We start from the raw sequence: 16,695 nt of genomic DNA, 5'->3' as shown, positions 1-16,695 counted from the left end.
TTTAGTTTTCAGGGTACACTTAAAAATTTTTATTACTGAGTAATTCAAGTTTTTGATGCTATTGTAAAGGTATTTAAAAATTTCACTTTCCAATTGTTCATTGGTAGATAAAGAAAAACAATTATTTTTTATGTACTGACCTAGCATCTTGCAACCTTGATAAATTCACTTATTAGTTTCAGTAGTTTCTTTGTAGATTCTTTAGGAGAGTCTACATATAAGATCACGTTGTCTGTAAATAAGTCCAGCTTTACCTCGTCCCATGGATTTAAGATCTTGGGGCTATAGCGAGAGCCACCACAAGGGATTGAAGCCTTGTCTGGATGGCATTGCAGAGGGCTTTCTCCACTGGTCTAGGGTACTGGGTCAGCATCGGATTCTCCAACTGCTAGTGCCTCACAGAGGTACAGATGTCAGTCCCTTCATGGAGGGACCCAATCCCAAACTGGCTTTGATACTGGAAGAAGGCGTCCACTCAGCCATATGACAGGTGGGGGGGGGGGTGGCAATGAGGGGCTTCGACAGCCCTTTTACTCTCACTGACACCCTTCTCATGTTTGCACTTGATCTTAGCCATGAACAGATGACCGTTTGGTTGTCAAGGTACTGCTCTTCACTGAAGGAGGTGTCCTCAGTCGTAGACCTGATGTCAATAATTCCATCTTGAATAGTGAGGACAGACACACGAAAAAGGACACTGTGCAGGTCAAAGATCAGAACATTTCTTTTTGCACCAACCCTGCCTGGGTCAAGAGGCAGGGGCAATGACAGTGGGCTCACTGACGATTCTGAACAAAGGGAGACTGACAGTGGTAGTGGTGCCTTTGGTGGCCTGAAGCTGGGAATCACAAATGTTGTGGCAGTGTGAGGAGATGGGGGTCACAGTGCTTATGAAGCAGGCTTCTAAAATTCTCTCCACCTTTTTCAAAACCTGAAGTCAGTGGTAGAGAGACTTCTAAGATGCCACCCAAGATTCCCACCTCCAGTGGTCACACCTTGTGTAGTTTCTTCCCCTCGACCGTGGGCTGGGCTGAGTGACTTCTTTTCAACACACAGAATACGGCAAGAGTGACGGATGTCATTCCTGTGAGTAGCTTACAAAAGACTGTGACTCTGCCTCGCTAGCTCTCTCTCCCCTGCTTGCCCACCTGCTCCCCACGATGAAGTGGCTGCCATGTTTGTGAGGGCATCTACAGAAAAGCCTACAAGTCGAGGAACTGAGGGAGGCCTCTGCCAAGAGCTCACGAGGAACTAAGGCTTGGCTCCAATGGCCCAGAGGAACTGAATCCTACCCAGCTGATTCCTGGGTGACTTCAGTCTTGTGAAAGAGCCAGAGGACCAGCTAGGCTGCACCTGGATTCCTGACTCACAAATACGGATATATTAAGTGCTATTTTAAGTCACTTAATTCTGGAGCAATTTGTTACACAGCAGAAACTAACTAATACAACCACAGGAGATCCCTCACCTATTCCTCCTCAGCTTTTAGTACACTTCTTTTATATCCCCTGGACCTTCAGCTTGCGAAGACACTCCACAACCGTGGAAGTCCAATGCTTTTCACATCTGACCAGACAACTGGATTGTCAAATCTGTGTCCAGTTAGGCTGTTGATGCACTGAAATTTGATTCTTAAAGTATCACTAATCAATATTTCTGTGTCAGCTAGAAGCAATATAGCTTAGAATGGTCCTCTCTCCTTGACCACTAGTGATGACTTCTACTTTCCCGGGCTGTTTCCGGGAACAGGTGATAACAAGATTAATGACAACTGCAGGAAATTCGATGTGGTTATTCAAGGGAAAGTGTCTGGCTTGGAGAAAAAAACTGTAGATACCAGAGCTGCCACAGCATTCAATGAAACTTGGTGGATTTTTGAATTTTAAGTTATTTATTTTTGATAGAACCAAGATTGGAAAAAGGAGAGAACACGGGGGTCATTGTATATCAAGAAAAAACACTTGAGCATAACACTTCAGGCATTAAGGGAAATTGGAGGTATCAAAATTAGCAGGAGGGGATGAGAAAAGGCAGTCAGTAGACACTAACATCAAGGTGGATTAGATGTTGGAATTATCTGAGAAGGACTTTAAAGTAGCCACCATAAAAATGCTTCAACAAGCAATTGTGAACACACTTGAAACACATGAAATAAAACCCTAAAAACTAAGTCTCAGCAAAGAAATAGAAAGCATGAAGAATCATGGAAATTTTAGAACTGAAAAATACAATAAACAAAATAAAAACTCAATGGGTTCAAGAGCTGAATGAAAGTAACAGAAACAATCAGTGAAACTGAGGCTAGAACGATGGACATTCCCCAATACAAGCAACAGAGAGAAAGCAGACTAGGAAAAAAGTGGACGGAGACTCAAAGGCTTGGTGGCTGATTAAAGATCTGACAGTCAAGTCACAGAAAGAGAGATTTCTCCTCAGAAACCAGCATAGGGGCCAGAGGAAAGCTGCACAGTAATTTTTAGGTGCTGAAGGACAAGAACTGTCAACTCAGAATCCTCTATCTAGTGAAAAAATCCTTCAGGATGACAGGGAAATCTAGGCACTCGCAGATAAAGAAAAACTAAGAGAATGGGCTTCCACAGACTTACCCTAAAAGGATGGCTAAAACACATTCTTCAAACAGAAAGGAAACAATGAAAGAAGAAATCTTGGAACAACATTGGAAAAAAAAAAAAGAATAAAAATACGGGTAAATATAGTAGAATTTCGTTTTCCTCGAGTCTTCTAAATTATGTTTGATGGCTGAAGCAAAAATTGTAACACCGATGACATTGTAACACTCAAAGTGGAGAGTAAAGGGATGTAAAGTGTTGTATGGTTTCTATGCTTGATTTAATCTGGCAAAATGTCAAAACAGGTGGATTGCGGTAAGTTAGGTCTGTGTAATGTAAAACCTAGAGCAACCGCTAAGTATCCATGCAAAGAGAGAAACTCAAAAACAACATAAATTAAAATGGAATCCCCCCAAAATGTCTAAGTAACCCATAAGAAGGCAGGGATTGATACAGGCAACAACTTGGGTGGATCTCGAGGGTTCTATGTTCACTGGAAGAAGCGCATTTTAAAAGTCACATACTGCACGATTCTATTTGCGTAACGTTCCCCAAATGACAAAATTATAGAGCTGCAGAAGAGATTACTCATTGCCAGGAGTCAGGGTTGGTGGGGGAGGGAGTGGTGTGACTATAAATGGACAGCACAAGGGAGATCTCTGCAGGGACAGAATAGCTCTGTGTCCAGATCTTGTGGTCACCTGGATCGACACACGTGATAAAATTTCACCAAACTGCGCACACTTGTACTAATGTCCACTTTGTTTTCTGCTCTCTTTCCCCATGTGGTTTACCTCCATCATGACCACCTCCACTCACTTCTGTTGTTATCTTGGTACAGATGCCTCTGTCCTCAACTTTGCTTCCACACTTCTAAATGGTTTTGTGACCGTTCTAATCAGATGCCTTCTTACTGCTCTACTCTCAACACACCCTAAATCTGGCTCCTCCCCCAACCCCGAACCTCTCTGTGATTTGCTGTCTTTCTACCTGTCACCCACAGGTACGCAGTCATCCTTACTCTTCCTTCTCCCTGGCCTCCCAGGACCAACCACTTGATTTGTCTGAAAGGATTCTTTCCTAAATTCATTTCTACTCTCGCTGTCACCAGTAAAGTTCCGGACCCCACGAACTCCTGCTTCAAACTTGGTAAGAACTTCCTAACAGACCACTAGGCCTCCAGACTCTTACCAATCTTATCCAGTCTGTAGAGCAAATATCAGATTATCTTTTAATGCAAAAGTTGAAGACTGTACACAGGAAAACAAGAAGGGGAAATCTAGAGATCTGAATAGAAGTCAAACAAGATACTTCTCTAAAAGCAGTTGAACACATTAACTTAATTGAAAATTTCTCTTCACATAGTCATACAACTTATGGGTGACACTGTGTCTTTCTCAGTATAAGTGCAAAATACATACCTTAACTCTGCGAGTAATGCTGAGGAACCGACAAGTTTTATCATAAAGTTCTTCCAGGTTTTCTCTGTCCCAGTAGAAATCAGGAGTGATCAAGAAGTCTGAACTCAAGTTTATATGGTGTCTTAAAAAAAGGAAAATTAGAACTTTTTAGTTTTTTACTTGAATTAAGAAATCACGGTCTCTATTTTATTTCGTATTTACATGGTACTTTGTGAAAATATTTTTGAATGCTGATTCTTTTACTTCTGAGGAACATGTAAATTAAAAAATTTCAAATTTGCAACCAATTAATCCAATCTTTATATTAACATTTATGAAGTACATAGGGAAAAAAACACCTGATTAAAAATTCTCTAAGCTTGCTTGTTTCATTAAAATTTGTTACTATATATATATATTTGGTGGATAATCACATGGCTCAAAAATAAAAAAGGATAGAAAAAAGTAAAAATTGACCAATCTTACCCCTGTTCTTGTCCCCATCTTTCTTATGGGTAACCAGTTTGTTTCCTTTGTATCCTGCCAGTGTATGAGCAACATTGGACAAGCAAATACACACACACACACACACACACACACACTTCCTCTAAATTTCCCCCTTTTTAACATATGAGGCCTGAGTTTGCTTTTAAATGAAAATTTAAGTTGTAGAAGTAACACATAAATAGCTGTTCACCATAAAAAATAAAAACCCTAGAGAAGAATTCAGAAAACAGTGGTCAGACCTCTCACCCTAACACACAACTGAAATCCTTTAGGCCCTGCAAACACCCTGCTGTCTATGCATATACATGTGTGTGTACGTGCCTGCGCACGTGTGTGTGCCCACGTGCGTGTCTGGTAGTACGCACACACATCAAGACAAAGATGAACACTTTTGTTTGTTTACACAAGTGGGATCATACCTTGTACAATTTGTGACTTAACTTCTAACCTAGAATAACCTGCCACATTTCTACTTCTTTTTCTCTTCACAGATTCACCATATTCCTTTTAATAACACATAAGCACTCTTATTGTAAAGAGAAGAAAAATTAGGATAAGAACAGGAAGACTGTATAGGAACTATTCACAAACCTAAGTAGATTTGGTCCTAACTTCCGCTATTTTTTTTTTTTTTTGGTGGAGGGGAGTAATTAGGTTTGTTTATTTATTTGTTTTTCAGAGGAGGTACTGGGGATTGAACCCAGGACCTCATGCATGCTAAGCATGTGCTTTACTACTTGAGCTATATCCTCCCCCCAACTTCTGCATTTTGACATTATAATTAGCTATATCAAATTCTGCTCGCATCACCAGGAGAAGTGGAGAGGAGTCTCTCTATGCCACTTCTTAGAGAGCTCAAGGCTTCAGATGTGCTGCGGGATGCTCCTGACGCATGGGGTTTTATTTTTGTCGGCGCCCTGAGTTAGGGGCCCTGAGCTCTGAGAAAGGCACAGGTGATGAAACAATGGACCACTTCCCTCCAGGCCAAGCATGTACAGAGAGCGCAGAAAAACCACTCCCAGCTAAACTGTTCCCAGTGAATGCCAGTGACTCATCCCACACAGCACAAGGGATGAAACACCGAGAATGCCGCCTAGTGAGAACAGCAGCAAGATTCACCACGATTTACTTCATAAATGCTCAGAAAATTACAAGAATAAAATAGACTGGAGAACTTAATTGATTTAACTTAATTTTAAATGAATCATATGTCATCAATTTTAAGACACCGATCTTCCCATTTTACCATCTTTGAAAATGGGAGACATCTTTAAAATTGACGACGTTGCACAGGTGGCAGTGGTGACTCAGCTGTCATTGACTTAGACAATTTATTTCCCTTACGCTTTCCTTTTTATGCGTGGCCAAGAGGGAATGGGGTAAAACTGACATCCAGGTAAGACTGAAAGAGCTACTTCAGTAAGTGCAAAATTAAAATTCTCTGATAAAAAAGCACTGTCTCGTACATTAGTTGGCAGCATTTTTACTCTCCCGTGGCATCTTACGGTGTCCCAGGGTCAATGAAATGTGTGCATAACTTTTCCATAGCAATTAGGTCTATTTAGCATTACGATGCAGTGATACTCTTTCACTGTGAATTCCCATTGTCCAAATTCCAGAATACGTCTTTCCATCTTCAAAGAACATCTACTACATTCCCTGATGCAGGTTTAATGTAGGTTAACTGCGGTCTCTTTTGCACATGCAGAATTTCTTCCAGGGTAGTCCTAACATAGCCCAGCTGCTCCTGGTGGGCAGGAGTTCTCCATGCTTATAACGAATGAAATAAAAATAGCTGCAATTCCCATAAAAATATGAAAGTCTGCTCTTTACCACAGAGCTACAGGAATATTTTCTAGAGATTGTTAAACATTTGAAATATTTTATTTACAGAGAAAATTTTTACCTTAGGGCAAAGAGTTCACCCATTTTCTGCATAACTTCTTCATGAGAGAGTTTCACTTTCTTCCCAGCTTTTAAAGCCTATTTGGGAGGGGGAAAAATAGATACAAACATACACACATTTCCCTTCCCACTAGCCTTTTCTATGGTATAAACTCCTAATCTCTTATTGAAAAACCAGGCCCTCTTTCCCCAAGTGTAGTTATTCTTTCACAGTAAAAACACAGTAAAGTTAATTACAGTAAACATGATTTTTAATGTTTTTTGAAATTCTGATGTAACTATATATGCATTTTTTCATGCCACTGTTTTCCTCATAATTTGTCAGAATGCTTTTTATTTTATTTATTTTTTTTGGAGCAGAGAAAGGTTTATTGCAAAGGCCAAGCAAGAACAGGCGGCTTGTGCTCAAAAACCTGAACACCTCAAAACACTTGCTAATTAAGAAAATTAGTCACAATTTCCTTCTTTAGAGAGGAAACATTTCATTTTTTTCCCCTTCTATTCAGTTACCTTAAAAATATTATACCATTAGAGGAAAGCAATTTGAATTTTATGTTTTAAAAGGCTTCTTGTTTCATCATTTTATATGTACCTAGAGGTTCTTTTGTTTGTTTGTTGAAATTCAGTGTAGCTTTCCTAGTGTTTATTATTACTTTATTATACTCCTAAATACATCATTATATAGCGGGAAATTTGTGTTTTTCCCCAACAGAACTCAATTCTTGAAAATAAGCGTAAAATTGGCATAATTACCTCTGGAATCGACTGAATAGATTCAACAAATTTATCCAGTGATGCTTCCCAGATAGCCAGTTTCACTGGGGAAAAAAATGAACAATGAAACATTTCATTACCATCACATTCATGTTTCTATAAAATGCAAAATTGCACAGAGCCTTCATTGCCTTAAATAATAGTTTAAGGAGCAAATGTGCAAAAAATTTGAAACTGAAATTTAAGAATAATTATTATTATTAAAGACAGCACTAAGTAGAGACAGAAGAAACTGAGTCAATTTCCAAGCTCTGCTGGTGGACCAAAGCTGCATCGGGCTGAGTCCTTGATTTTCTAATACTGCATCTCAGAAACCCAGAGGATAAGCTACATCCTGGAACTAAGGGTGGCTCTGTAGGTGGGCCAGGAGTCAGGCTCTCTCCATCTTCCCTTACACTACTCTGGGCTGTGGGTACAGCTCAGAAGTCCCACAGCCTCCAAGAGTGGTACGCACAGGCTGGAGCAACAGCAGCCTAGTGTACACAGGTGGCAGGAACATTTCCTAGAGAACTTCTATGGTTTTATTCAGGCGCATGGATCTTTCTGAAAAAACTTAGAGCCATTGTGACTCTCTGTCCCATTCCTGTGAAAAAACCAGAGTATGTTTCCCTACACAGAGGCCTGTGCCCAATCACACAAGGCTGGGCTTTCTCCGCCTGGATTAGGGACAACCTAAGACTAACAATCTCAGGGAGAAGGGGAGAGGACAAAGGCAGTGATAATAATAATAATAATAATAATAATATAAAAATATTTCTGAAGAGGTAAGCTTTATCAGTACAACTAATAAGGAATGAGTTAAGTAAAGCATGGACACCATATTTTATACTCTATACTATATATATTTTTTCTTTTGGAGGAAAAAAAAAGGAAAAGGCTTTGCTGAGTATTCTGTGAAAAACACCATAATCTTTACTAAATACGTAAACATCCCTTGATCAAATGAAGACTATGTAATAACTTCTCTGACAAGTAATAACTTACCTGAAAGGCAAAGAGCATTTGAGAAAGCAAATTTCTCTAGAATGGCGTCATCTAAATCTAGCTCTGAATTTAACCAGATTTCCCCTCTGTGAAGTTTTGACTGCCCCCTGAGAAAAGAGGGAAAAAAAAGTATTTTCTAAGTCTTAAGAAGGACTTTAATTTTTTCTTTTGAAAAAGTCACCTTATAATCTTTCTAGAGGTCATTTTGACAATTTGTATCAAGAGTCTTAATAAATTTTCTTATATTCTATGATCCAACTAATTCCACATCTAGGAATTTACCTTAAGGAAATAATCAAAGGTGCAAAGAAGATTTATGTACAAAAAACTTTTTATGGTCAAGTGTTTAACAGTACGAAATCAGGAAAGAAACTAAACATTCAACAGAATGGTTCCTTTACAAGTGGGGATTCCTTATAACAAAAATGAACAGGCATGTTTTGAAAGGATATTTAGAAGAAAAGGGAAAATGATTACAGTAAATTGCTAAGTGAAAAAAATGCTGAATGACGTGATGGGGAGGGAGTCAGGGCAGCTGTGAAAACCTAAGATGTACACAGAGAGCACCCTGGAATGACCCGGGGGTGGGGACAGGGAGGGAATGGGGGAGAGAAACACCAAAAGCAAACAGGAAAAGTGGAAGGTAAACCTTCATGAGAGACGCAGACAGGAAGAGATGGACAGAGGGAGGTGGACAAGGCAGCCCACGGGAAGGCGGAGAGGCAGAGCCTGCTCTGACTGCCTCAGGTGGAGGGAAACAGAGAAGATAGAAAGAGGGCAGAGTGAACACGATGCTTCACGAAGGAGCAGAGAACCAGGTGAGGCTGCAGAGACCTGGGGTCACAGGTGGGACTCACCCAGCCCCTCATCTGGTGGCCCCGAGGGTGGTCTTTTTGATGAAACCAAATTGCTGACTCCGAGATCCAAAGAGTCAAGGACTTTCCTCCTCCAGACTATAAGGTGCTGAGTGTGTGTCTGTGTCTGTATGCTTGTCTGTGTGTGTCTGCATGTCTCTGCGTGTATCTGTCTGTGTGTGTCTGCACGCGTATCTGTGTGTGTGTCTGCCTCTGTGTGTGTCTGAGTGTGTCTGTGTCTGCATGCGTGTCTGTGTGTGTGTCTGTGTCTGTGTGTGTGTCTGCATGAGTGTCTGTGTGTCTGCATGTCTGCGTGTGTTTGTGTGTGTCTGTGTCTGCATGCATGTCTGTGTGTGTGTGTGTGTCTGCATGTGTCTATGTGTCTGAGTGTGTGTCTGTGGGTGGGTGCAGGACAGTGCCTAGTAAGCCGTGGCTGGATCTGGGAGTACAGGAGGGGAATTCATGGCAACCATAACCACAAAGCTGAGTTCTTAACACTGAATATAATGAATAAAACGAATAAAATTCTCTTGGCTCTGCATTTGTTGTGTCCCAGGCTCACAGCATCACTTTCGCCTTCACCCACCATGGGCCCGGGTCCTCACTCGCGAGTCAGGTGCCTAACATCTTTGAACCTCACCTGAAAGCTGGCTGGCTACAATCCCAGGGGTTTCGTAAGGAGTAAACGAAATGATGCAGGAAAGCACGCGGAACGGTGCCTGGCACGAGGTGAGCAGCTCCTCCGCGCTGGGCCATCATTCCTTAGCTCTTCTCCCATCCGGTCTTTCTACAGCTGGGGTCTCTTCCAAATTTCTCTAAAGCTCAGCTTCCGTCACTTCCTTTCTCAACACAAAGACTTTTTCCCCACATTCCACTAGACAGGCAACTTAAGGAGGAGAAAGACCTTTCCGCCCTGACCATTCTGCCTTCTCTCTCGGCCCTGACGTCCTCCCTCTCGCCTGTGCTCTTGCTGAGACAGGTGTGTGGCCCACCCACAGATTTTACCTGGGAGCAAACTTCCTGCAGGCACCTAATTCTACAAGTGGTTCTCTTAGATCACCCCCACGTTATACTTTATACTTTTTACACTCAAACTCAATAGAAAAGAACGCAAAAAGGATTTACTGAAGAGGAGACTTTACCGGAATCATCTAACAGGTTCACTCTGATGAAGGCATGCTGCCTGACTGATCTTGGCCGCCTGGGAAACTTCCCATTTTGGGGTTAGACCTACTTGTTTTAATTTATCGGTAGACTGACAAGTTAAAAAATAATATCTATCTACTACTATTTATCATATTATTTTGGCTCTGTCTTTGTACCCATAACTTATTCCTTAAAATTACTCTGCAAATTTGCAAGTAACTTATCTCCTCTACTGCTTTAGCTAGCTATTCCAAGTGCCCTTTTCATAAATTCAGTAAAACATTGCTTACTCTATTTTTGTGTAGTTAAGCTCTTCATTTTCCCAGTGTACCAGTGCAATTTCATAAGGCTGAATTTCATGTTTTTCTAGAAGTTGCATCACATGCTTCATCTAGAAGAAAAGGAAGATTAACCTGAAATTACACTTGACTCCCTCGTACAGAAGAATGTTACGGAGTTAATGCTTATAACATTTTAAAATTACATTTGATGACATTTCTTCGGTTCCTTAGGTTTTAAGGGAAAGCAAATTCATGTTGACACTAAACTAATCGGAATGATATATTCCTTTGCTTTTACATTTGGAATACAAAGATGGGCTTAAAGAGGAAAACAGAAATTATCATTATCCCACAACCCAAAGAAAACCACTAGTAACATTATGGTGTGTATTCTTCAAATCTTCAAAGAAATGTTTTTCATATTCTTGTAAAAATTTAAACAATGGAGTGGTGTAAATCTCTCTGTTCTCCTGAATTCCTAATCCCCAAGGTGACCATCATTAAACTTAGTGCATATCCTTCCAGACTTTTCCCTCGGTGTCAGTGTATGTACACTTAGTTTGCTTTTTATATAAATGGGACCATATTGTGCATGAAAACATTTTCAGTGCTGTTCTCCTCAATGGGGGAAACATAACTGATTTACTATCCTAGGTGTGCATCCGTGGAGGCTTTTTTCCACTCTTCACTATTACAATATTTCAATGTACCATTTGTATGTGTCTATCTTCAGGGCCTTATGGGAATATTTCTTTAGGATTTGCTAGACCAAAGGACATGCACACTTGTAACGCTGGTAAATGTTGCTAAGAAGCTCTCTGAAACAGTTTTTCCAGTTTTAGAATCCAAACATCTATGAGAGCATTTTACACTGGGTATTGTTAGTCTTTTATATCTTTGCAACTTCAAATAGCCAATTTGTATGACATTTTTCTTACATTTATTGATCATTTCCATTTCCTTTTCTCCAGGACACTGCTCCCCAGTCTCCCTCCCCCAGCCCCTATACGTGTGCGTATATTTTAGTAAAACTGGGACTGTATGAGGCATGTTTTTTAAACAGCTTTGGCATTACACTGGTTACATCTTGTAAGATGCTTTTTAAACTTAATTGTATCATATACACAGGCAGTTTCCCACAGATAGATTTTTTTTCACATGATTTTCAAGAGTTATAGTATATTCTACCCTATGGATGTATTTAACAAACCGCCTATTATTATATGTTTTGGTTATTTCTCATTTTTGTTATTATAAATAATGTGCTGATGAACGTTTCTGGACATCATTCATCATGCATAACTGTGATTATTCCCTTTGGATAACTTTCTAGATGTAAAATTGCCAAGTTAAATACAAAACTTTGATGTGTGTTACCAAACTGTTTCTAAAAAAGTTGCATTAAACAAATCCTGATTGGGATATTGAAGAAATTATTTCCAGTGAATGAAAGTTCTAGGAAACTTGATGTGAAATAAGACTCAGTGCAGCCAGCTTCCAGGGAACCGTGTGTACCTTATTCATTTTGTAGGTTATCATATGAAAAGTACACTTCCTTCTGTCTGCGGTGTAGCTAGGACTGTTCTAATTCTCCACAAATCAGTGGAGCCAAAAAGACAATTTTGGAAGATGATACTGCTAAGATTACTATCATATAATGCAGGGCAAATAAACTGAGGGTTATCTGTTGATATATTCTCTAATTGCTCAGATTATTGAGTGCTAATTAACAATTAATTACTCTCAGAAAACTAAATTTTAATACTGTCACACTTTATTCATTTTACTTACAGTTTTGTCTTTCACATTCCAGAACACAGCAGCTCCTTCCCTGATTTAAAAGAATAAACTAAGTTAAAGGCAGAATACATTCCTTAGGTCCATACACAAAGCCATGCTTAGGATAATTCTAGAATGTATCTAGAATGCCGTTTTTTTTAAAAAATGATTTTTTATTGATTTGACATTATAGCCCCTAGATGGATACGTTAAACGAAAGCTTTTTTTTTTTTTTAACTTCTGATAAAAAAAATCTGACCTCTCAAAAATTCATGGATTTCTCATGTGGTTGGCAGAAAAAATAACTATTACTGTAATAGTACATAACTTCATGTGTCTAGACTGTTTCATACCTGGTTCAATTTTGATGTACAGAAATCAGAATAAGGAAATTTCTGAGATCCATCTTACTCTTATTAGGCAGATTCTGCTACAGGGAAAGAATAAAGGATCGTGCTTCTAACAGCGGCAGAAAAAAAGAGACTGAGATAAATGAAAGCCTCAGAAGGCTAAAGGCACCTATGGAGTCACGCCACCATCCTTACAGTGCTCAGCAGACCTGCAATGAAGCCACAGAAGGCCCTCTCAATCCAATTCTGCCTGAGACAGAATTTAATGTCTAAAAACTATAAATAAACTTATTTTGATTTTTGAAGTTTGACAAGTTGAGCTGTTTTAGGTAGCAGATAAAAAAGAAAAAAAAGGAGTTACATCTCTGGGTTACTGCACCAGAGGAAAGAAGGGTGGAAACGAAAGAAAGGTTAAAAACATACGATGTTCCCATATCATTCTTCAAACATTCTCAAGCACTGTGCTTAATATGTGTGTGGGTATGGGCTTAAAGATGAGTATGGCCTGGATCCTTTGCTCAGGGAACTCCCAACCCAGAAGAGACTGATACACAGACCACCAATTACAATAGTGCAGTCAACGCTGTAACAGAGATATGCAGAATATATGTGGACATACATGGGAGGGACACAGTTCCTAAGAACTAGCAGAGCCAAATGAGAAAACAAGAGGAGGAAACATAGCAGAGGAAGCACCCGGGCTCAGGGAGAAGGCGTGAAGGAGCAGGTGACGTCCCAGAATAAAGAGCTAGTGGTGTGAATGGTTGTGGGTGAGGGTGTGGCGGGCAATCAGGTCAGAGGCAGGGAGGAGCCAACTCCTGAAGGAACTTTGTGCTGTGATAAGGAGTTTGGTCAAATTCCATACAATTTTAAGCAGGACAGTGTGGTGATCAGAACTACCTACTGAAAAATTATCCTGCCTACAACAGACAAACAGACTGGTGGTGGGGTAAGGAGACAGGCGGGGAGACCAGGTACTGAACTGTTGTTGCCAAAGGCCAGGGTAGGGTCTCAGGATACGGATTTGAGAGGTCACAGGAACTGTGCAGGATGGCGTACAAGCCACGTGTGGGTACTGAGCACTTGAAACATGCCTGGTCCAAACTGAGAGATGCTCTAAGTGTAAAACATACACTGGGTTTCAAAGACTTATTATGAAAAGGAGAATATAAAATCTCATTACTTGTTGACTGATTATATGTTGAAATGATAGTAGTTTAGATAAGTTGGGTTAAACAAAATACACCAGTAAAATTAATTTCAGGCCATATATGATGTTATTAGGTGGTTAAAAATTAAGTTCATCTAATTTTTTCAATTAAAAATGTGGCTATTAGAACATGTGTCATTACATATGAGGCCTGCATTTGTGGCCTGCACTGTGTCTCTACTAGGTAGCTCTGATCTAGAGGACCTCAGAAATCCAAATTCCTCACTTGAGTCTAAGGGATGCCCTTTCACTTGGACTAAATAACTCTTGGTTATGACAAAGGAAGGAGAGGCACCAACAGGAACAAAAGACAGGGCTTCCAGTTTCCATCAACTGTAAGAACTCAGACCACAGAAACATCATCAAAGTTTAGATTTGTGTAGATGTTCCATGTATTTCTGTTCTGCCGCTTATTAGTCCCCTGACTGTGGGTAATTCACTAAATCTCTCTGACCCTTGGTTTCATCAGCTGCAACATGGGAATAAAAGGTCCTCCTCACACGTCGTGAGGATAGTATGAGATTATTTGAAGTGGTTTCTGTTATCTTTATCATGCCCTCTTAGCTACTCTGGAGTATTTGGTATTAAAACAACCTTTAAACAAAAGGATTAGTAAGTGTATGTGTGTCACGGTCCCAGTCTAAATTCCTTTGGGAGGTAAGGTGGTCTAAAACTTGAGCTGAAGAGCTCCGGAGGGAGAAGACAGAAAAGGAAGAAAATGAAAAGGGAGAAAAGACAGCGGGGCAGGTAGCATGCACCTGATCAGGGGCACTGAAGCTGGATGGGAAACAGGATATTTACACATTCTTAGTAAATGAAAATCCAGATTTCCAAATGATGAAAAGCACCTGCCAAGTTACTCGAGTGGGCCTCTGTTAATGATCTCAGTCCAGGCCTCCTTCAGCCTCTTGCTCTCAGGAAGGCTGGAAGTTGGGGAATTCCACTTGGCTCCCTAAATCCCTGCATCCTGCAGGGTCCCATTATTTCCACAGTGCTTCCTGACCTTAGCTTTGTCCAATGCTCTTGTTTTATAACATGTTAAGTGCACCCTTTACCTCACGAATTAGGAATGGTGTAAATGACTTGCATAGCTGATATAAAAATGACAATAATGCTTAAAGTTAATTTAGAACAAAATGAATAAAAAATCCCTAATCTTTTCCCTAGGGGGAAAAACATTCTTTATTTTATAAGAGGATTTACTAGAAGATGCCTAAAACTGACAAACTCTCCTAGATCAAATAAGAATCAAAGGATATATCTAAATCACAAATAAATTTTGAACACATTTACTATTAAGAGCCAAGGTATACCTGCACCTTTAAGGACCACATTACCTCACTGCAGCCCATCTCTTGGAGGGGTTGTTTCTTGTCTTACCTGAAGAAGAATATTGTTCCAGGATCTCCTTCTTTCGCAGAATTTTCCACACCCACCACCAAAATATTTGCCGCATCTGTGATAAGTGAGCAAAAAGCTATGTCACAAGGTGATTTAAGAGTCACCTATAAACTTTTAACCAAAGGTACTTATGATCATTTCTTTATATACCATGAAGTGCTCTATAACACACTGTCCATTTTTCTAAGGTTTCTGTAAGTATTTAAGGTATGAAAATGACAAGACCATAAGAAACTACTTCAACAAAATATTCAACAACCTGTGACATTATTAGTGCAATTTAAAACTTATTCATACCCTTTTTGATTCAGTAATCATGAGTTCAGTTAATACTTATCAGTCTTAGTTTCAATACAACTAAGGTTCAAGAATTATACTTTCTATATAATTAATTTAAAATAAAATTTGAAAAGCCATTAATATATCCTCTTCCTTTGAATACCATTTTATTAACAATATAATTTTAATATTCTCAAACTGCTCATTCCACTGAATTTTAAATATTTTGTAAAAGTGTGGAAAATAGAAAACATACAGAAACAAAGATCCTGACCATGGTCGTCACTAGTAACTAAATATTTTGACATTTAAATATTAAATATATAAATACACAAATATTCACCAATAAGTAGTTACTTTGTATATTAGTGTAATATTTATTATAAGCATATAAGTATTCTATAATGTAAATTATAAATAACATATGTTAGTATATCAATTAATAAATATACTAATATTAATATGTAAAATTTTATATAACATCTTAACCTAAAATTTGGATCCTCAAAGCTTCAGATAGAGGTTGCGGAACAGGGGACTCAGATAGAGATCAAATCCTAAACTCCCTTTCTTTGGTGAATGCAAACTTCCTTAAGTACTACATCCTATGGAGGGCAAGGTTCACCCAGAGAGCTGGGACAGCACAAATGAAATGGGAAAGACCCAGACAATGAGAATGGTACAGGAAGCCCTCAGGTGTGCCGTGCACGGCGCCACCCGCTGACAGCCTCTGGAATCAGCCCAGAATGTCCCTGGGCAACTTTTCATCTTTGAGGCCCTTGACATGGCTCATTTTTCTGAGTCAACTGTTTTGTTTTTGCCGCTAAATGGTACGGTCCGTTCAGATCATCAAGGCGTAAAAAGCACAATGATATTTTGACCGCTTCTTACAGAGTCAGCGTCTCTTTTAAGAATTTTCTTGGCAGCAGAGAGGTTTTCAACCTACTATTTTTGCCCCTTTGAGGTAAATTCATGAATCTTCCATCAAAGTGTTCCAAGTTACTTATTTTTTTAATGTAAAGCAGGCTATTTGCTCAAGAAGCCTTCCTCACACTAACCTAAAACACTCAGTTAAGCTTATTTTAATTTTCTTTTTTAAATATCCATTGTGTTTATCTTTCAACTAATTTTGTTAGGTTTAAAGTGTTGGGTTACACTGGTAAATTTCTCTTTAAAGCCTCCCCCCAATATTTCTATTCATTTCATGGTTCTTCTGTAATACTAAAATAACTTCTTAATGTGACAGAAATGAAGC

At 39.4% G+C, this 16,695-nt stretch overlaps 1 protein-coding gene across 3 annotated transcripts in view; it reads right to left on the bottom strand.

Moving 5' to 3' along the window:
• Positions 1 to 16,695, bottom strand: part of RMND1 (required for meiotic nuclear division 1 homolog) — a 38,426-nt gene that overhangs the window by 9,488 nt on the left and 12,243 nt on the right. For all 3 annotated transcript variants that reach the window (XR_004138377.2, XM_010994010.3, XM_064486572.1), the window contains 7 exons: positions 15,141 to 15,216; positions 12,213 to 12,252; positions 10,431 to 10,531; positions 8,141 to 8,247; positions 7,136 to 7,200; positions 6,384 to 6,460; positions 3,992 to 4,112 (listed from right to left, as the gene is read on the bottom strand). Coding sequence is in view for 2 of the 3 variants with exons in the window: in XM_010994010.3 (XP_010992312.2) it covers positions 3,992 to 4,112; positions 6,384 to 6,460; positions 7,136 to 7,200; positions 8,141 to 8,247; positions 10,431 to 10,531; positions 12,213 to 12,252; positions 15,141 to 15,216 (587 nt within the window). In the remaining variant the exon portion in view is untranslated. The remainder of the gene's footprint in view (positions 1 to 3,991; positions 4,113 to 6,383; positions 6,461 to 7,135; positions 7,201 to 8,140; positions 8,248 to 10,430; positions 10,532 to 12,212; positions 12,253 to 15,140; positions 15,217 to 16,695) is intronic.

This window comes from Camelus dromedarius, chromosome 6 (assembly GCF_036321535.1).
Source record: "Camelus dromedarius isolate mCamDro1 chromosome 6, mCamDro1.pat, whole genome shotgun sequence".
In the NCBI taxonomy this organism is placed as follows: domain Eukaryota; kingdom Metazoa; phylum Chordata; class Mammalia; order Artiodactyla; family Camelidae; genus Camelus; species Camelus dromedarius.
This window is presented reverse-complemented; position numbering and strand designations above follow the sequence as displayed.